At 37.9% G+C, this 22327-nt stretch overlaps 1 protein-coding gene across 8 annotated transcripts in view; it reads left to right on the top strand.

The window, feature by feature from the left end:
• PCSK5 (proprotein convertase subtilisin/kexin type 5) overlaps positions 1–22327 on the top strand; it is a 222544-nt gene that overhangs the window by 15987 nt on the left and 184230 nt on the right. For 7 of the 8 annotated variants that reach the window (XM_038125793.1, XM_038125785.1, XM_038125786.1 and 4 more), the window contains exon 2: positions 6911–7015. In XM_038125793.1, the coding sequence (XP_037981721.1) occupies positions 6911–7015 (105 nt within the window). Of the gene's footprint in view, positions 1–6910; positions 7016–17137; positions 19481–22327 lie in introns of those variants that run through there. The other variant, XM_038125789.1, reaches the window with a different exon arrangement.

Below are 22327 nucleotides of genomic sequence, written 5' to 3' on the forward strand. Positions count from 1 at the left end.
CTTTATTTTTCATATGCAGGTGGTTCAGAAGGGAATCTTAATTTTTCCATCTGAACTATCCTGTCCTCCAGACTGAAGATTCAATAAACTGGGCTAGAACTCCTGCTTACAGTGTAGCCTTTTTTCCATCTAAGAGACTCAAAAAATTCTTCAGGAAGAAGGATTGTATGTAAGACCAAGCCCAACTTGTTCAGAGTTTCACTGTTCAGGAGCAGCAACACTCTGCAGACATCATGTCCATTTAAAATGAACCTGAAGGAAAGGGAATATGGGAGAAGTGGATATGAACCTTGAGAACAAGGTTCCTGCCTCTATCATACAGAGGTATCTCTACAGTATGGGCAGTTGAATTTCTGTTAGTTAGCCAATAAAATAGCCTTTCAATTTCATATTATGTTTGGGAGAGACAGAGCCCTCATCTCAGTCTGCAGCTCAGTTGTCTGAGCAGCTCTGCTGCTGTCCTTACGGTAATTGGTCCTCCAGCCTCAGTGTGCTGGAGATCTGTCAGGGCTGACCCAACAGTGAGGTTTTGGAGAAAACAGCTGGAGACAGACTGAGAAAGTGTGGTCACTACTGTAGTATCTTACAGTGAAAAAATCCCATCCCAGTCTGCAAAAAGTCCACTACACAGTTCTGTTTCTTGCAATGTAAGCTGAGTTTAGGTTCCAGGTCTGGAATGAATATGACCTTACCAGATATAGGTGGTTCAATTTGAGTGGATCAGTGAACAGCTTCTGCAGAGCTTTCTTGCCCCTAAATGCTGAACCAGAACACTGGTTTTAAGATGCTTAATACTTGCTTGTGATTCAAGAAGGAAAGGGAATGGCAGTTTTCTGCAATATCATTGAACCCGTTTACACCTATGGATAATGATGACGAGCCAACAGGGGTCAAAATTAAGGACTATGACCTCACCTTGTGAGATTTCAGATTTACATTTGAAGTGCATTTTGTACCTGGTCTTGTTAGACATCATAAGTTCCCTACGGGCTCACTTTTCAAGCTTGTCTTGATCCCTCTTAATGGTATCCCATTCATCTGCTGTGTCAGCTGCACCACTCAGCTTTGTGTCTTCCAGGCCCTTCTTTCATTCTGTTATCTATGTGTGCTGGTTTTGACAACTGACAGGGAACTAAACTCCAAATATGCCACTTGCACCCACTCCTTCTGATAATGGAGGGACAATAAGGAGAGATTATGTGATGAAAATAACAATTTACTAAAATCATAATAACCACAGCAGTATCAATAGTAAAAAAGTATACAAAAAGAAGGTGGCTTACCCACAAAGAACATTCACTACCAAGAACAAAGAAAAACACTTCTCAAAGATACCACCAGGTGTGGTCTCCAAACAAAGGCAATATGGTGAGGAGAGCATCCGCAGCACAATGTTCTCTCCCACTCTTCCACCGTGCCCAAAAAGATTGGAAAGTAGGGACAAAACAAAACCTGGAAGCTAGTTCATCTAGAAAAAGGAATTGTGCAGCTGCTGGCTAAGCTCAGTCCTCTGCACTTGCTTGAACTGCCGCCTCCAATTCTCTGCTACCTGGAGCTGTCCACTTCAACACCGCAACTCCCATAATAGAGCTGCAGAGGAAAAATGGGAGGAGGGAAAAAACCAGATGGGCAGCAGAAGAGACCAAGTCCACCGTGGTTTAAGGGCTCAGTCCACTCTGCTTTTGTGACCAAGGAAAGAGTGGTGAATTCCCAGTTTCTGGCCCTGGCTTTTTTTCTGCTGAAGCTGTCCCCCAGGCATGATGTGGAGGGTAGCAAAAAAACAGTGCTAAAAACTCAATCCCCTTTTCTCTTTAACTGGGACACTATGAAAATGTTTTAAATGCTGTCACATGGTACAGAGTACACCAGAAATTATATTTCGAAAACAAATGAAAATGCTTCAATCAAAAAAAAGTAAAAGTTTGAAATAGAGTTGAAATTATTTTGTTAAAATGAGATTATAAGAGTAAACTTCATAAACTTTCTTCATCTCTCTGTTTTTGATATTTTCTTCTGCCAAAGCCTTTAAAACTTTTGAAATTTTTTGCAGTTCTAAAAAATGGGAAGTGTCATACCTTCATCTCCATGTGAAATATGATCCTGTGCCTATTTATAATGATTTATATTCCAGCTCTGCACAGGGGTAGCTGATTTGCATTTCTTTGGCTCTTTTAGTATGTTACTGAGTTCAGAATCATATCTATACCTGATCTGTCTTCCTTTCCAAATCCATTTAGGAGCAAATTCATTAAATCCTGGGAGAAACAGGGAATCTTACAATATGTCCTCCAATTCGCCAAATCAGTAGTATATTGTTTACTATTCAGCCCTCTGGGAGAAGAGCACTTTGCACCTAGATGTTTAGAAGATTTGCCTCTTAAAAAAAATAATCGTTTACCAGCTAAGAAGCGTTTCTTAGGTTTTTGCCCAGTAGCTGGAATGACTTCCCTACTCTTGTTCAGCTACATGGAAGTTTCAGTGAGTTTAGTTTCAGAGCTTAGTCAGATAGATCAGTTTGGTGACCATATAAATATATTTAAAGTATGTTTAACAGTTATCTTTAGCATTTGTGTTTCCTTACAGAGTTCATGAGGACACAATGCACATGTAGATTAATTCATTCAGCAATTATGTTATTAATTATTTTACTATTGCCCTGGACTATAAAACAGCATATGGAAGAAATAGTTTTCAAGAGTAAGCTTAGAAAGTTTGGTTCTTGTTTCATGTTGTCTTTAAAATTAGCACATTTTCTCAACTTTAAATAGAAAATAAGACTGATAAATATAAATTGAATGTAAATATGTGGATGCTTTGTTTTTCAGGAACGCCACAGTGATATTTAGGATTATTAGTTCCTGGAAACAGAAATAATTCCTGGGAATTATTTTGTCCTTGAATAAACATAGTATAGTACAACTAAAATGTATGTATAGGTCTGTTAAAAATGTTTACCTACAAACACTACTTCTAAAGAGATTAGGACTTGTCTATACCCACTGTCAATTCTTTTTCCTTTGGCCAGGCAATATTTCCCTATTTCTTTTTTAAAGAAGTCATGCCCTCTGTGTAAAAAAAAAAAAAAAAAAAAAAAAAAAAAAAAAAAAAAAAAAAAAAAAAAAAAACCAACAAAACAGGTTACAAGGATTTCTCAAGGATATATGAGTGAAACTGCCAGCAGTCTGTAGCAGTAGTAGAGCCCTTAGCTCTGGTGTTTCTGTCTTCACATTGCTTTTCTCTGAGAGTGCCTCTAGGACCTGGGAGTTAGAAGTATAAAAATCAATTTTAACCAGAACATACACAATGAGAAGTTTTATTGTGCTATAGTTACATGATTTAATTCTTCCTAGTGGTCCAAGGTATTGGAAGGTCTAAGTAAATTCCCATTGAGGTAAGGGAAGGCAAAAAAGCTTTTAGTAATTCTAGTGTTACTTTGCTGTGATAGGCACTGGCATTTAGTGTATATGAATTTAATTACACTTAAAAGATTTGGGCTTGTTTTAATTCCCTGTCAATTATGAACTAAAGCTGTAGATCTCACAATTCTAAATGATCACTATTATTGTCAGAAAACTAATGGTGTTTGGAAGACATTGCATTGCAGTTACCATACATAATTCCAAAGGCTTGATTCTGTCTCCTCAGCCCAAGTTCTCAGTGGGAGTAGATCTGAACAAGGATTACAAATCCTCATGCTGTCCCTCATGCTGGGATGGAAGCATGCAGATGCCTCCAGTATGTTCCATGGATGGTTAGTTCTGCTAAACTGTAGAACCTCCAGGAGTGCAGTTAGGTAATCTCCTAAATTTGCTGGTTTGGATGCCCTCAGAATGGTGAGCTAGAGTTAATCTTTAGTAAATAACTAAATAAATAAGCACCTTAAACTAGTGCAAGACAAAACACTGAGGACTGGCTGATATTGAGACCTTTGTAGCGCAAAACAGGATGGATACTTATTTTTGTTGTAATATGGCCTTTCTATTTAAACAGCTCTGTGAAGTTATAAAATCCAGTTACCTGTCTGAGCTGAGTCTTTTCAGTGTGCTTTTGTGGACACACAGACAAAGTAGTGGGTTTCTAACACACTTTGAAGGCAGCAAGGTCTATAAAAGTTCAGTTATAAAGTTCAGGGGTGAGTATGCACTTTACAGGTCTCTGAAGACTTACGAAGCAAGACTAACATCACTTCAATCTTAGCTAGCACTAGCGCTTCAATCTTATTTGAGACTAATGATAAGTCCAGGAAACATCCAGAAAGTAACTGCTTACATTCCTCTGTCTGAGGGAAGCATGCCATCACTTGCACTAAGCTTGGCACCAAATTTCAGTGATTGCTATAAATAATGGTAATGTAGAAGGAGTGCAACAGTAACCTGATGCTACTGGACTGTGCTACAAGCTCTTAAAATCAGAATAAATTTTAGTTGCTGTAGTCAAAAGTAATGGAGTTGAACAGAATAGAAGAGAATAGGATTGGATAGAATAGAATTGGAAGGGATCTACAATGGTCATCTAGTTGACAAATTCAGTGCTGACGAACAGTTCCAGCACATTATTAAGGGCTGTCCAAATGCCTTATAAATGCTGAGGGGCTTGGGGCATTCACAGCCTCCCCAAAAAGCCTGTTTGACTATCCTCTTGGTAAAGAAAGACATTCCGAAGTTCAGTGTGAACCACCTTTGATGCCATTCTGAACCATTCCAACACATCACTGAATCCTAGTGTGAAGAGATCAGCACCTTCATCTCCTTGTCCCCTCCTCATGAAGCTGTAGAGAGCAATGAGGTTACATACACTTCAGCCTACTATTCTCCAAGCCAAAGTGCTCAGCCCCACTTCACAAGCTATGCCTTCCAGGCTGTCCCCCAGCTTTGTTGGCCTCCTCTGGATGCCTTCAAGGACCTTTACATCCTTCTTAAATTGTGGGGCCCAGACCTGCAGAGAGTACTCTAAATGGGGCTTACCAAAGCTGAGTATGGCGAGATAACTACCTCCTTTGTCTGGCTGGTTATGCAGTATTTGAGGTACTCCAGGATGCATTTTGGCCTCAAGGTTGCCCAGATACATGGCTGACACACACTTAGCTTAATGTCAGCCAGCACCCACGGGTTGCTGTCTGCAGGGCTGCACTCCAGCCACTTCGCTCCCATTTTACACTTGTGCCTGGTGTTACTTAATCCCCAGTGCAGAATCCATCATTTCAGCTTTAAATTTCATCCCATTAATCATGGTTCTGATCTATCCAGATGCATCTGCAAGGCCTTTGGTCTCTCAAAAGGATCAACAGCAGCTCCCAGTTTGGTATCAGCAAACATGCTAACGGAGCTTTTAAATCCTATATCCAGATTGTTGTTGAATATATTGAACAGGGCAGTTCCTAGGACTGAGCCCTGAGGAACAGGACTGTTGACTGGCCACCAGCCAGATGTAACCCAGTTCACTACAACTGAGCTCACCTGTGATGTGGAAGTGTGCCACTTCAGCTGGAATTGCCTTTCAGTGAAAAGGCAGCATGAAAATTACTCTACTACTGATTATACTCATTAGTCTTAGACAAACAAATTCCTATTTAATTTATGATAAACTAAATTGATTTAACTGAATGTTTTGGTATTTTTGTTATGCTAGACATAAGTTACTCTTCCCAAAATAAAGATACTGATGGACCACCCACACAGACTGATCTTAATATCCTAGATCCAGTTTTCCCTGTTAGGTGATTAATTTAAATTGTTGCTGTTTTCTATCAATATCAGTATTTTCTTTGTAGTCTACTTTCAAGTTTTCCGAAGATTTTTGTTTTCTAATATTCTAAATATTCTTGGAATTTGTGAGTGACTTACTTCCAGTTCTCTTCAAGTCTTTACTGCTGAGCTCTCAAATTTCCTGCATGTGTATTCTTATAGATGCAAATTAAGAAATCTGAAGGGTTTTGTTAAAGTGAAAGTTTTCAAGTGTTGCTCTATCCTATTTGGTGATATCATTTAGCTCTATTTGAAAAGCCAAGCCTGTTTCATGAGGTCACTTTTGAGTTTTAACTTGAAATGACAGTAGTCTCAATTGCGCCTTTTTTGCTCATCATTGAGAAACTTGAAACTAAATTATGAAGTATCTTACAAGATTTGCAGTGCACTAGTAGGTAAAATTCTAAGTGAGCTGGAGGGGCATTCTCCCAAAGACAAGGAGACTGAATGTTAGTTTGTAGATGAGTGAAACTGAAGTTTCAAGTTAAAGACAAAAAATGAAAGCAGACATATTGATGACTCTGGAAAGGAAGATTTATTTTTCAAATTTTGAAGGCCATGTCACTTCAGTATTTGTATTTCTATTGTGTACTGAAGGGATGAGTAAGAAGCATTTTTATTGCACCATTGTGAAATTTGCATATTATCCTGTGAAGTCACCATTTCCATCTTTCTTTCTTGTACTTTTTGCTCTCATTTGACAGAAGAGGAAAACTATTCCTGTTGTATAGTCCAATGCTGTGAATGTCCTCTTGATAATTTAATTATATAAGTAACCAAATCTAGTGTGTTTTACAGTACATTTCCTTAAGCAAACTAAATTGAATGCCATTTAATGATTTTTATACTTGCTGTTTGAGGACAAGCTTGGCTATAGATTGATATAGAATTACCTAAAGTACTGCATATAAATGAAACATTAAAAAGGTAGATATAGCCAGACTAAGCAGCTCAGTTATAATCTTTGGTTATGCAGTTACTGCCTCAAGGATACTTCATCTACTTCATATCATATGTCCTTCTTTTGAAAGACGATCAGTGGGTTCAAGTAACATTTCAGCACAGAGGAAATTGTATAATTTATAGACTTTCCAAAATGAAAAACAGGAAACCAGTTTCATTAAATTAAGTCTTCCACTCCTTTTTTTTCTTTTCTGCTCTTACAGATTGGAACACTGAAGGACTACTACCACTTCTACCATAGTAAAACAATTAAAAGGTCAGTTCTCTCAAGTAGAGGTACCCACAGCTTCATTTCAATGGAACCAAAGGTAAGAAAATCCATGCATGTGTCTGAGGAAAAAGCCTTTGCATTTTTTATATGAAATACTATACCAGAGGACATTCACCTGAAGGGCATATAGCATTACAAGAATTACCCTATCTGTTTTCTAAGGTTCTACTTCTCATTAAAACAAAGTGAAGAAGATACCATGCTATTAAGTATATGCTATTCTTGGAACATAAGGTGCACGATTATTCATAGATGAGTACTTGGATTTTGATGCACTAATTACTGTGCTTCTCTGCAAAGCCACACACGTAAGATTTATGTCTGCAGATTCCTTCTGTGAAGCAACCAGCTTTAAAAATAAAAATGAGCAATGTGGGATGATACACTGTTCAGAAGAAAGTTTCTCTTGTTTTTTTTTCTTGTCTTCTTCTTGACTTGGTCTACAAGGGATTAAAAAGAGTACTCTTTTCTGTGGTCCTTCTGGTAGTTTAACTGATCTTAATTTTAAATCGGCATGAAAAAATGGTGTCATTTTTTGTAGCATACACTATAATAGGTAACTGTCAACATACTTTACTGGTTTATAAATAAGTCTTATATCTTCACGTATCCTACCCACAACACACTTTCGTTTGTATTCTTTCATTTCAATGATTAGTAGCTTATTCAATGACTGCAGAATTGGATTGTCTCTGGTTTTCTTTTAGAAAAAAAAGTTTGGTGAGAATCCCATTAGCTTTTTTATGCTGTTCATGCAATGAAGTCTTGCCAACAAACCCCCAGGCCCCTGGTGTGGTAATAACAGAGTCAAGCTTTTTTAAATTATTGGATGATGAATGTTCTCTGTGAAGGGTTTGTCAGGTTTTACTTAAAAAATAATTTATGAGAAGTAAAAGTTACTGGTGAAAGAGTTTGAACACTGTACAAATTGAGCATCATATAGGAATACTTCTGCCATCTGGAAAACTGTGTTTAGGTCTGAAGTTCCTCTTGAGGATGGGACAAGACTAGAAATGTACACAAAAAACTGTGCTCAATCCTCTGTTGATAAGCCTGAACTGCTTAACCCTTGGAGAGCACCAGCAGCTCTGCTGAGCAGTGTATACTGGAGGTTAGTGTAAAAGCAGTCAGGGCCCAAATCTCTGTTCCCTTGAGTACTGAGACCTACCACTCAAACAGCAAGCATGTAGAATAGGTAAAAATGCAAAAGGAAGGGTAAGTGTTCACATCTGCATTAGTCCATGCTCTTTCCGTATGCACTGAAGTGGAGTGATTAACACATCAATGCAGAAGTTTGAGTGCGTGTACCACCGTAAACTGTGGTGTTATACCCAGCTTTCAGATACCCCATCTGCATGTCTGGTGTGCAGTCCAGACTACTTTGGCTAGAATAGTGAGAGACTCTGAGGCAGAACACAGCAGAAAATCAAAATTATAATTTCTTTGTTATGCTGTGCTGCTTTTGGTATAGATTTTCTAAATTTCAGAACCATTATGTATCACTTCAATATTGACAAGTTCTAGTGAGGGTTGTACAAGGTACCCAACCCTGGTTATGATTCTGTACCCAAGGAGAAGCTGATGTTCTAATACCTAGATGTGGCCAGAAGCATTTGTATGATTCACTTTGTGACGGCTTCACTGAATCTGGGTTTGGGAACTCTTATGTGGCTGCAGACGTGTCAATAAATGGGCATGTATTTGTAGCATAAAGACAACTTAGTCCTCAATGTGTATAACATTTAATGATTATTTAAGCAGACTGGCAATTTAATTATTTTATATAAGCTAGTTCTTTTAAAACAAAAGGTTTAATATTATATAAGGCACATTGTATTGCTGTGAGAATTTGAAAGTACTGCACACTACTGTATTTATGCCAATATTTGCAGCAGATTAGTCAGCATGGTTATTTGGGAACAAAGAAACACTGAGGTTTGTTTACTTTCCAAATAATTTAATGGGAGTTCACTTAATGCTGAAAAAGCTGTCCCTGTTACATGCACATGGAATTAGCCTGTTCTGTGTTGCTTTAAACATGGATCACTAATTTGCCCCTGTACAAAATTTTTAAGGATGGAATTCTGATTGAGTGGCAATTTATTATATAAATATCCTGCATATAATGGAAGAAATGATGAAATTCAGTATTTCTGAATTATTTTCATGGATAGTGTTTGATTTCATTGTGTGAATGCACAATGAAAGATGTAGAACTAATAGAAAATCTTGTTATTGTGGATTTAAATTAATGAATTATTTTGAAAATCTTTTGTTTGATTTTCTTCTGGAAAAGCTTCTTGACACTGTTATAAACAATATGAATAGACGCAACAGGGAACATAATAACTGGGTGTGGCACTTAGTGCTGTGGCCTAGTTGACAAGATGGGGGTTGATCAAAGGTTGGACTTGATGATCTTTGAGTTGTTTGTCAGCCTTTTGTGATTCAATGATAAACTGAATACATGTGGATTGCACATTTTGACACTTTCCCCAACGTTAGCCTGTATTAACCTCCTATCATCTGTATTTAGATGAAAAGGTAAAGGATATGCAGTATAACACAGTTTTGTCAATGGTCATCCACATCCTTACCTAGCAATGCTACATGTTGTCATTTAGCGAAGAAAAAGATAAACAGTTTTAGGAAAAAATGCACAAGAAAGGCTGTAATTTCCTTAACATAGGTTGTAATGGAGAAAATTTGAAACATAGCTTTATTTGCATCATCTTTCTCAGCTAGTGAATAGTTATGTGGTGTTTTGCATGTCCTAATAGGAAAACACAGAAGTGGAAGAAGTCTGTGGATTTAAAGGAGAGACCAAAGCCAACTGAATGAAATCTATTAACAGAGGTTTCTGGTCTCCCCAGCTGATGTGCTGTTTGAAGTTGGCCTTTGGCAGGGGTCAATGAGAGCACCACACCACGGATCAAGAGCTATTTTAGCTTCAGAATTTGCTCTGCAAAGTTATTTTGGTGATACCACAATGCATGAAACAATGGGAGTAGGAGCAAAAAATAAGTGGGAAGATGTACAGAATGAGTCCATAGTTGAAAGGTATAATGAAGCTGTAATTCAGCTATTAAATAGTTGAGTGTATTGATGGTAGATAATCTGCTGAAACCAGACTATTACAGCATTTCCAGGGCTGAGAAGAAAGAGCTGAGGTATATGCCCCTGGGTTTGGTGCAGTAATGAAATGAAGAGTCACAAAGTGGAAAACATTGCAAGCAAAGATTGAAACTGCAGTCTGAAGGCCAGACTTTTCATCAATAAAAACGATAAGGGAAACCAGGTGGAGCTTTTCTATTAGTAAGGAGATTGCAATTCCACTGAAATGTGAGAGTTGAAGTGTCTGTGCATGACAATAGTACATGCAAATTAAATGGACAGCACAGCTGGAATTTTTATTTTATTTATCTTTTTATTCTGAACTGTTACATAAAATGAAGAGTTTTTAGTGAAGAGCTGTGATAATCAAATTTGTGATTAATATGATAAAAAAATATTCTGGGTATATCCCACAGAATAGGTAGCATAAATAATCCTAGAAGATAACTGTTCTTAAGGTAATAGAGGGCAGATAAAAGATTGATAATACACTCAAATAGATGTACTAAAGTTTGTTCTGTTTTCTCATGGGGTCCCCAGAGTCTCCTATCACAACAGAGATCTGAAAAAGACATCAGGCCCACAGTGACGCTAAAAACCATGGAATTAATAATTTGTTTTCCTGTAAAGTGTGACATCAGCCAACTTTGGAGCATAGTGCATCTTTATCAATCTCTACTAAGACGGCATCTCATATTTTTCTAATTTTGATAAATTTTGAGTAGGTTTATTTGGGGTTTGAATCCTGTTTTGATGGGTCATAAAAACATAAAGACTACATAAGATAGAAACAGAAAGATTTACAGTCTTACTGCAATAAGAAGTAAGGCTACCTTTCAATAAGGAAGATACTCTGCTTGAGCACAATTTTGCAGTAGTGTCATGCCTTTGTCAACTCTACCCCAGGATCAGAATACCTGGAAAAACATTACTCGCAGACACTTATATTTTACGCAGCCTGATCTAACCACACACAGAGTGTAGCAGTATGATGGAGGAGAAAGTCTTATCTTTGCTGTATCAAGATAAACAGAACTCATGGTATCAGCATGTAAAACGCTGGCAAGCATTTCTTCGATGACACCAAATTATATGGGCTGTTTTCAGAGGATAAGAAAGTAATGCCAGCAGCCTGTTGTTATTACTGGTAGAACAGTTGTGTTCATAAGAGTGCAAAGGGGAGCAGAACTGTAGTAGCTGTGAGTAACCTGGATTTTTAAAGCCATCACCATGGACTTAATGCTTAGAGAAATTAGATGAGAATGCTATTATGGATAAGGTGGTATTTAGTTGTTAAATCTTAGTGAACAAAAAGATTTTGTTAGATATACAGGATAACACAACAGTTACACAGTGGGCCCGGGTAAGTTACTGATGTCTGCATGGTTAGCTATAAAATGTACAAACACACAGGGAGCAAGAATCAGTATGATGCTACTTTGTTGCAAAATAATAGGAACCGTCATGCTCTTTTCATGTTCAGAGTTTGACTGGAAGTGTAAGTTAGTTCTTAAATAATCCAATATTTACCACTGTGGTCCTTGTAATTAATTACCTGAAAAAGCTTTTACATGAGCAATCCTTACTAAAAATCAAGAATAGGTTTTGCTATTTTCAAGGAGCCTGTTATTGGGTGAGTTAAAGCATGAACTGAATCACAATGAATGAGAGGGAATAGCAATATCTCTCTATGTCACCTGCTTCTGGAGTATTAATTAGTTTCATGTAAACATGAGCAAATAGTCCTACAACTTGGATTTTTTTTCAGGGCTTTTTGAAATATGAAGTTGCTGTTCACTGATAAGAATACTAGTTATTTTAACTGTTCATTATGCTGTAAATTTTGTATGAGTTGGTTGGTTGGTAGGCTGGTTGTTTTCTCTATGGTAATTGAAACCTGTACTTATAGGGGTGAATGTCATGTTAGTTTTCGTTTAAACTATATTAATCAGCCGCAAAAATCCCTGGGAAATAGGTGTTGCTTCAGCAGGAATCAAGAATATGTTTTGTGTGATGAGGCTGCATCACACTTACTTTCATTCATCACTCACTAATGACTATTCAGCAGTTCAGAATGCACCTAGACCTAGAATAAAGACAGAGATAAAGCCCAGTGAGTATACCAATAAAGTAGCTCCATCTCCATTTAGTAGCAGGTTTTTCCCTTACCGCAGAATTCTATAATGGTTCGAGTTGGAAGAAACTTTTTGGAAGTCATGTAGTCCAACCTGCCTGTAATGAGCAGGGACATCTTCAACTAGATCAGGTTGCTCAGAGCTCTGTTTGTCCTGATCTTGAATGTTTCAAGGGATGGGGCATCTACCTGTCCTCTCTAGACAACTTGGTCCAGGGTTTCACCACTCTCGTTGTAAACAATTTCCTCCTTATATCTAATCTTGATTCCCTCTTTCTGTTTAAAACCATTCTCCTTGTCCTGTAGCAACTCCTAAAAAGTTTGTCCCCATCTTACTTGTCCCCTACACATACTGAAAAGCCTCAGTAAGGTCTCCCTGGAGCCTTCTTTTCCTGAGGATAAACTACCTCACCTCTCTGAGCCTTTCCAAATAGAAGAGGTACCTCAGCTCACGAACCATTTTGCAGCCCTTCTCTGGACTCACTGCCAGCAAGTCTTCCTGTACTGAAGATTTGAGTTAAATGCAGCACTCCAGGTGGGTTCTGCAGCAACCCAATATGTTCAGTGCCCCACCCTTTTTATCCAGTTTTTGCAATATCACAGAAACCCAGTGTCGGACCAGAGTGTTGTTTCTTTCTCAAAAAGAACTCTGGTAAAAATCTTGAGCCTTCTCCTTGCCATCTTGAGGTTTATCAGGTTCCTTCCTCATCTCTTTACCATCTTAAGAAAATAATGATATGAAAATAGTTTAAGAATATAATCCTGCAAAATAATGTTTTCACTTTTTCCCGTGTGTGGGAGAGGAGGAATTAATTCCTCATTTGCTGCATTAATTAGGAAGTCAGCCAGTTAAAACCCCTCAACTAATCTGCAGTTCTTTTCCTGAAGTTAGCTATGAGATTGTCATTGCCAAGGAGTTCTGTAAAATGACTTGGCACAAGTGAAAAAATGGAATCTAATCAAATACTTCTTTTTAATATACTTGAAATTAGATATATTGAGGGGACAAAGCTCCTTTGTGGTAGATGCCAACACCTGATGAAATCGTGATGAAATCATGTGTAATCATGACGAAAGGGAAATCTAAATGTAGGTAACTGAATACACTAATCTATTTCAATAAAAACTTCCATATTTCCCAACAGTGAATATTTTCCCTTTCTAAAACTATTACACTGAATTCCTACTGGCCATTTTTGTGCTTCTAGTAGAAAGCATCAAAAGGTTATTTCACTAGGAAGCTTCAATGAGTACTTTTTGTTTCTTTAAGTACAAATAGCAAATCAGCTATTAATTAGACATTAATAAACCTTTTGTTCTTCAGAAATAAACCTGTCTCACTAGTGCTACAATTAACTTCATTAAATGTTTCTACCTATTGTAAATAAGGAGAAATTACCATTTTGTGACAAAATTTGTTGACTGAAGAACAGATACTTCCTCTTATAGAAGCAATGGATTTGGCCAGTAGAGTAAAAAGGGAAGGCCCTATATATTCATGTGATACTGGCTTTTCATTTTTAGATTACAGTCACCCAAGGTTCATCCTTCCCCTGGTTTTGTATCCTCCATAGGTAGAATGCTGTTCCCTGTGCAGAAAATGAACACCAAATTTTAGGTTTCTCTTCTTCCTAATGAAGTGTTGGACTAGCTGTCAGTTATCCCATTCCACTGCTCAGCAGTCTTTATGGATTGTGGTAGCGCTGCTATTAAAGTCTCTAGACTTTATGGTCAATGAGAAAGATGTTGGCTGACTCTAAAGTTGCAGGCAAGCACTCAGCAATCTCTCACAGAAGTAACTAAAACTCTCTGGATAACGAATAGTGGAAATGATGCAGATTTCATTTGTCTCTGACTTTGATGTAATTGAAGCCTTCTGGTTTCAGAGAGGCAAAAGCAAAAGTCTCCACGTATATGCAATGACCTGGGCCTTTGCAAGGGACTCATGCTAGTAAGAGAAGGAAAAAATATATAAATAGTCTGTTCTGAATTTTGCAGACCAACATATGTCTTGAGCATGGTAAGTCTCAAAGATTTAAAAACATTGGCTGAATTGTAGCTGGGTTTTACCTTAGAACTGTTCATACCATGGGGGATTTTTCATTTGAGAAATCATGTTCTTTGACCTCTCTGCACTTGGTGAATTTGGGGCTTGTGGCAATAGGACTCCTTGGCTTTTGTTTTGTAGAGTGTGTTCTGCTTTTAAAATTATTTCTAACAAACATGTTGAGCAGAGGTTAGTATCAGTGACAGTATTTCCAGCTGTAGCCTAGATCTTGTTACAGAAATTTGCTTGGGAATCTTAAAAATATGTAGAAATATTCTTTAGGAATAACTGGGGAGAAAAGTCCCTTCACGGCATGCTTTTGCTGTGTAGGGAGCAAATATTTTTGAAAGTTGGTGTTATGCAATGCTACGTTGACATAGTAAGATGAAGATTCTAAATGCAACATACCTTTTGAGTTTCTAGGGTTTGGGGGCAAAGTGGGGAAAAAAGTCTTGTACTTTTTCCATCACTGTCTCTATGTTTCCCTTCACTGCCTCTAGAGGAACCTCAACAAAAACATATTTATGTGTCTTAGGAACTAAATGTAGGGTTCATACGTGATAATAGTTACAATTTTCTTGTGCAGACTGCTGGAGCTGCAGTGCTAATCCCAGCAATGGATAAATTCAGAAAAACATCTTACTAGACCTGACTGCATTTAGCACTTGATATCTTATTTTACAAACTAAAAGTACTTAAGATACAGATAACTAGTTATCAATACTTCTTTTGGTTCTTTCCGTCTTTATATTTTATAAGTGTTAAAACAGTCCAGAATATCATAAGTGCACAGTTGACTGTACATCAATGAAATAAGAAAAACAAGGAGGAAAAAACCCTTTGTCTAGCCCTTGCTTTACCAGAGGATATGTTAGCATCATGATCATGGAGTTAAAGTTTGGAGAAGTTTTTTGAGCAGCATGCACACCAGTGCGGTGCAGCACACTGTGAGAGTCTTCAGCTAGCAGCTGATTTGAGCAGGGACTAGTAGAGGTTGCAGTTGCTTTTACTGAGAGTGCAAAAGGTATATGCAGCGTGCAGAATAGCTAACTTAATTAGACATCGAGTTGTTGATTTGGTTTGGTTGGAAGGGACCTTAAAAATCATCTCGTTCCATCTCCAGTTTAGATGCTTTCTGAAGTCTTTCCATTCTGGGATAAGATTTTCTCTCACTACTCTGTCAGAATGCTTTCTTGCTTAATGTCTGCATCTTTCTTGCATCTGTCATATTTGCTCTCCTGTGCAAGCTGGGAACGCTCATCCTCACTCAAATTGAGACCATTAATGGAGGGGCATACAGTGTGTGTGAAAGCAGATCACAGACTTGTGCAGCGTTATTTTATAAGTGCAAATGCAGTTTGGAAACAAACTCATGAACAAGAAACACAAGGAAAGTCCATTTGGAACCTAAAAAGGAAAAGGGTGTTGCATTCCTCACACAATTCCAGAAGCACTACAGGATTTTACTCAGCCTTAATGATGGCAAAAGCACTTTAGGTAAATATATATGTGGGAAATTTAAAGCCTTAAGAAGACAATTTCATCATAGCAGTTATAAACATGTAAAAGCAGAGGGTTGTAAAGAGAAGATATTTGCAATCCATAGTCCTTAGATGCTAGTAGGTGCTAATATTTGAGTTTCTTTACAGTTCCAGTAAAGTAATACTTGCTCCTATGTTTTTTAGCAGCAAAGTGCATTTATAGGTGAAAAATGATAGGACAACTAATTTTTTTTTTAAAAACGGGGACTTAGTCCTCTAATTTTTAATCTGTATTCTAAGACCTTGTTAGTGAAGAGAACAGCTCTGACAGCTTCAGTGGTCTTGTGTTCCACTAAGTGTGCTTAAGCTGTTGTTAAAAGTCAGTTTGCATTGAGAGTATTAAGAAAGACAGCAAATTGGTGGTTTGGCTACTGGACTGTAAAATTGCTGGATGTCAGGAAGGGTCAGAAGAAGAGGAACTGAGGAGATCCTAGTTTTGAACTGTAGAAAGATGCAGCACTCCGGAAGCAGCTGATTCCGCTAGGCCAAATGCCAAAATATCAGCAGGGAGAGAGGGAGAAATTGAAACAAAACACATTTTTGGAAAGGCACATCTCAGAACTGACTGTATAGAAATGTAACAGAACAGCTTCTACACACCATTTCTGAAGGATATCCAGCTTCTTCTGATGTTGATGATACAGGTTGTATTGCAGAGCATTCATAAAAAAATAAAAGTTTTTTTTCTCTCTCTCTTGTGTTTGGAATACATTCTGGCAGCAATGTGTACTCCTGGCATAATGGATCAAGGTTTTAATGCAACTGTCTTCCTGCTTTTGACAGGCAAGACCATCGTGTTTAATTCCAGTGGTTGTTATTTCACCCAACTATTCTAAATGGTGGACAGCAAGAAATCATGAGACACATAGATAATTTGTCATATCTGGAATTATTGACAGGTTCTTGACAGATTATTGAAGGCAGGAAAAAGGAGCGGGAAAGACATCCTCCCCAAAACAAAGCAAAATAATTTCCCCACTACCCAACTTTTTTGTAATCCTTTCTTTTAGTATTATTTTGAAAAGCCAATGTCACTGAAAAGCCACTCATCATCCTTGGCTGATCTGCTTTACTCTTAGCAGATCCTCGCCAGTTTTAATGGTTCAGAGGAGGTGCCAGGCAGCTATGTCCAGTTCACAGCTGTGCTGCTTGAATGTGTGCAGCCTTCATCAGACAACTTTGCTCCTTCCTGCTTCTGACTCAAAACATGGACAAGGCTGGAAGTTAAATAAAAATTTCTGCAAGTGGCAAATGCACACGAAGTGCTATGTATTTTATTCTGTGGAATTGTATTTCTCTTGGTGTCATACCAAGGAGGCTGTAGGAAACTGAGGGTTGGTCTTTTCTGCCAGGTAGCAAATAACAGGATGAGAGGAAATGGTCTCAAGTTGTGCCAAGGGAGGTTTAGATTACATATTTTAAAAAAAGAAAATATGGAAAGGTTTGTAAAGCATTGGAGCAGACGGCCCAGGGAAGTGGAGTCATCTTCCCTGGATACACCATATCCCAGAGTCATAACCCCTCTGGATATGACACTAAAGGACATGATTTAATGTTGAACGCAGTGGTAGTGCTGGGTTGATGGTTGGACTTGATTATTCCAAGAGTCTCTTCCAACATTATGATTCTATGATTCTAAATAAGAGTAATAATCAAGTTGTACTGCAAAGGCATCTGAAATGCCAAGGAACTAGGAAAATGGGATGCTCTATAATATGCCACTGATACTTCCATTAAGTGTAAAACTCAAAAAAACCTATAAAACCAAAGCTTAGTATAAGCACTTTGGCTCAATTTTGAATTTTATATACTACTTCTAAGTATATGCTATAAACAGAGTCAGCTTGGAAGAAAATACTTTATCCTTTTCCTATGATTAAGGATAGAAAATAGCAAGACAGGCACAATCAAATAAACCCAAATGGGATCAAGTTTTTCTGTGGTTTAAAGTAATCTGATCAGAAAACTGCTTAATTTGATATTTAGTATATGTTCTGTGACTGAATTTTTCCATATCAGACTTATGTGATAAAACAACATTAAGCGAAAGTGCTGGAAATAGGCTGAGTTATTTGTGATGATTTCTTACATTCTGTTAAGGGGGTTTTGGTTCTGGGAAGTCCAGTATACCACTGATGGATATTACATATCACTTGACTATGGAATACTTTTACTGTCTTGCTAATTCTCAGTGGATTTTCTAAATGACAGTTGAAACCATGGGAAACTCTTGACTGAATCAACACTTTTGGAATTACACTGGTATTTTTGACATTTGAATTTAACCCTGTGGTAGAGATTTGTCTTCCTAAGATGTCACGAAATGAGTTAAGGCCACCTTAAAGCAGCACATGTAGATGTCTGAAGGACTTACATGATTTATGACATAAGTTGAAGGACTAATCTAATAAAAATATCACATCAGAAATTTCAACAGGTTTTTTAATATATAGAATAATTGCTACAGTAATACAGACATGGAATCCAAGATCAGCTGTCTGGGATGCCAGATGTTAGACTCCAAAGCTAATGAAGTTTAGAGAGCTCAAAGTTTTATCCTCTAGTGGGTGCTGGATCAGCCTTTTGGTTTATTAAGAATATGAAGTTTTAGGGAGTTGTGAGGTGAAAGTTTACGTTCAGAGTGATACAAATACTAATCCTCCCACTGTATTGCAATGATGAAAAGACGATTACATTGTCCCAAGACCAGGTATTTCTAGATACTAACATTGTATTCAATGATGTAAGCTGCTTTATTGTCAGCTGTGGTACAGTACACTAGATGGGCCGAGGTTGGGCAGTGGCCGTAGCCATGTTCATCATCAGTTACTACAACTGTGTCTGTGAGTAGAAAACCTGTCATGACTTCCCCAATGAGAGAAAATGTAAATCCTTTTGCCTTGGATTGTCCCCTGGTTTTCCAGTCGTACAGAGATCCTGGCCAGCAATAGATATGCTGAGCTTCTCCAGAATTTCAGTGTGATGCTTTTGTCTTTCCCAGCAGCTCTGGCTGCTATTAAACTACCTTGGTACAGAGACTGTCTTCCTTCATCACTAGCCAGGTTGTTCCCTTTTCTCTTCACAATTTATGCCTCTGCAGTCTTGTTCATAAAGGAAGAAGACTTTTTTCCACATAGTTTTAGGCTGATATGTATGGATTTAAGGACACTTCAGTTCCATTAAAATCCATAGCTGTGGATTCTTGTACCTCATGGATGTGGAACTATGGCTGTATTGCTACAATTGATCACAAATACATAGCAAAGCAGATAGAAACATTTAAGTCATACCAGGACTGACTGGCTTTTCTAGGCTATGAGATGGAAAAATGTGCACTGAATTTCAGCTTTGGTGCATGGGAGACACTGCAGTAGCTTGGCCTTAGTATTGTGCAAGATGTGTTTCTTTGGAGTTAAGTGGTAATTTCCAGGATTATCTGCTGTCTTCTCTGTTTTTTTTTGTTTCTGCTCAGCCTGTATTAACATCTGTTTCTTGTTTTATCTTGGTTTTTTTTCAGAATCTGTAACGTAATTTTGACAGCTGCTTTGATTGTGGATTGTCATTGACCCTTGCTGAAGAAACACTTTATCAGCAAGAATGCATCATATAGCACTGCTGGAGTCAATAACTTTTTATCTAACTTTAGACCCCTACATTTGTGAAATGGTATCTGCAGTAATTTTCCATGGTCTTATCGTATGTCAACATCTACTTTACTAATTATCTTCATGTATGTTTATGGTGAAAACAGGCTGTTGCTATTGTGAATCAAAGAATAATAGGTTAAGAAAATAGCTGGGGTTTTAATTATGCTCAAAAAAAGGACACAAAATTCTTCTTAAGATGAGAGGTCAAATTTTTGGGGGTCTCACTTTTGTGACTTGCACATAGTTAGCAAGTGTCAATAGTCTTCATCATCTCTCCTGCACTCCTGAGTAATGGCTTGGGTCTCTTCTTCACTAATCTAGGTATGGCCCTTGGATATTAATATGTCCTCCTCACTTTACCCTAAATCATTGTCCTTTTGGTTTCATTACAAGGTGAATGCAAAAACAGAATGTTGTCAAATGATACACTTAAGTAGAGCTGGTGGCACAGAAAACATAATGACAAGACAACTAAGATGCTTGCTTGTTTTGTTAGAAACATAGAATCATAGAATCATTTGGGCTGGAAAATCATCTTGTTCCAACTCTCCTGCCATAGGCAGAAAGACCTTCCACTTGACCAGGCTACTCAGAGTCCAATGCAACATGGGCTTGAACACTTCCACGGATGGGATCATCCACAGCTTCTCTGGGTAACCTGTTCAGTGTCTCACCATCCTCAGAGTAAAGAACATTCACCTTACCTAATATCCAATCTAAACCTACTCTCTTTCTGTTTAAACCATTACCCCACATCCTATCACTAGACTGATTTCCTGGTTATGAGACCTTCCCCATCCTTCCCATAGGTCCCCCCCAAGAACAGGAAGGTTGCCATAAGATCTCCCCAAACACCTTTTCTAGGCTAAACAATCCTAGCTGTCTCAGCTCTTCCTGATATCAGAGGTTCTCCAGCCATCTGACCATCTTCATGGCCTTCCTCTGCCTGTCTTATGCTGGCGACCCCAGAGGTGGATGCAGCACTCCAGAGGGTAAAGCAGAGAAGTGTCTTTTGATATAGCCCAGCATGCAGTTGGCTTTTTGGGATGTGAATGTGAGTTGGGTCATCTCCAGTTTTTCATCTACCCATATGCAAAGCTGCTCTCAATCTACTCATTAAACCAGTACTGAGGTTTAGGATTACTCTGACCCAAGTGCAGGACCTCACACTTGGTCTTGCTCACCTCACAAGTCTGTCAATGTCCTACTGGTTGGCATCCGGCTAAGACAGAAACTGTTGGTGCAATTTTTTTCCTATGGCCTATTCTGGGACAGAATAGCACAGTCTCATATTTTATCTCAGAGTGTGCTATCCTCACTTCTGTCCTTTTGTAGAGGGTCTTTCAGAACTCACATGTACGAGTGTTGAGGGTTCTTAGGCAAGAAAAGAATGAAGTGTAGGAGATGCAGCATGAGACTGTCTAACAGGGAGGGAGGGTGCTTGCCCAGAGCAATCCGTCTGCAGGCAAACTCTGAGTAACAGTGCTGCATTGCTGTTCAGTGCCTGTTTTCCATGAGATGACGTAGCTCGTTTTGCTGGTCTGTTTACTGGGTGTTACCTTCCATGTGCTGTGTGGGTTTTCTCTCTCTTTTTCTCTTCAATCTATAGTGTTCCTGTGACACCTCCTCCCTTGTTACCTGAGAAGGAATTTACAGTTTCTTCTTACAGGTGTAGGACAGATGGAGGTGAAGGAGACAGTAGAAGGGTTACAGTTACAGTTTCAATTAGGAGTGGCACCTGAAGGATCTCTTTTTCACAGACTCCAGATCCACACCTTCACATTGAATTTTGTCATAAAAGTCACATAGATTCTGGTATGAAATTTGTAACTTACTTCAGAATTAAAAAAATTTTTTTACCCCAATCATGATATTCCTCAAAATGGAAAGGATTACACCTTCAGCTTGCCTGTAACTTCTGCTGTGTAGTAATGGTATTTTCACATATTGGAGTTGACACATTTTTAATAATTCTGAAATATTTATTCTAGCAGACCCTGTCATGGTATATTTGAAAAAAATTATCTTTCGCAACAAAGTTTGTATGTTAAAAATCATGCTGCTTTGATAAATTGGTGGATTTTTTCCCCAGCATGTAAGGTTTTTTTTTTCATTTATCAAATTTTATTTTGTTAGTAACTCTGGGTGAGGGAGGTCTTACTGCAGCATACCGACATGGGTTTTTTTTCCCAAGAATTCTATTGAATCAATGAAGCTAAAAATGGTAGAAAGTAGTTTTGATTCATTTCATTTCAAATTCTATCACTTAAATAGAAAAAGAGTGGTTGAATTAGCTCAGAGAGTTTTATTGCCATAGCAGTATTCCATGCAGGTCTGTGAAGAAGAGCTGAATCATGCGCAAAACAATGCTGTGAATCCTGAATTGAGGAGACTGAAAAGGGTGATTTTTAAAAATAGTTTGTTCTCCAGTCTGGCTCGGCTTTGATTTCTAGACACTTAGGAAATGGAACTTTTGAGGCTGAGGTCAATGGGAAAATGTCTTTTGTTACCTCTCAGTAAGTGTGACTTTATGGAAATGTTAAAATGAACTTCATTGTTTGCATAGACTCACCTTTTGGCAAGAAATGAGACTCTGTATAATTAATTACTCCAGAAATATAATTTTTATACAAATGTGCTCCTTTTATACAGAATCAAACAAATCCAAAATACACCAGGCATTCTAGAGTAATGTATGGATGAATACCCATAAAATACTCAAAGGTAGTATGTGTTACAGTACTAATATAACTTCCGAGTGTTGATCTTGTTTTCATTAATATAACCTAATGATTGTACAATGTAGAGTAAACTATTCCATTTAAGTGGCACTGATATTTTCTGTAAACAAAATTGTATGCATTGA

This window comes from Motacilla alba, chromosome Z (assembly GCF_015832195.1).
Source record: "Motacilla alba alba isolate MOTALB_02 chromosome Z, Motacilla_alba_V1.0_pri, whole genome shotgun sequence".
Classification (NCBI taxonomy): domain Eukaryota; kingdom Metazoa; phylum Chordata; class Aves; order Passeriformes; family Motacillidae; genus Motacilla; species Motacilla alba.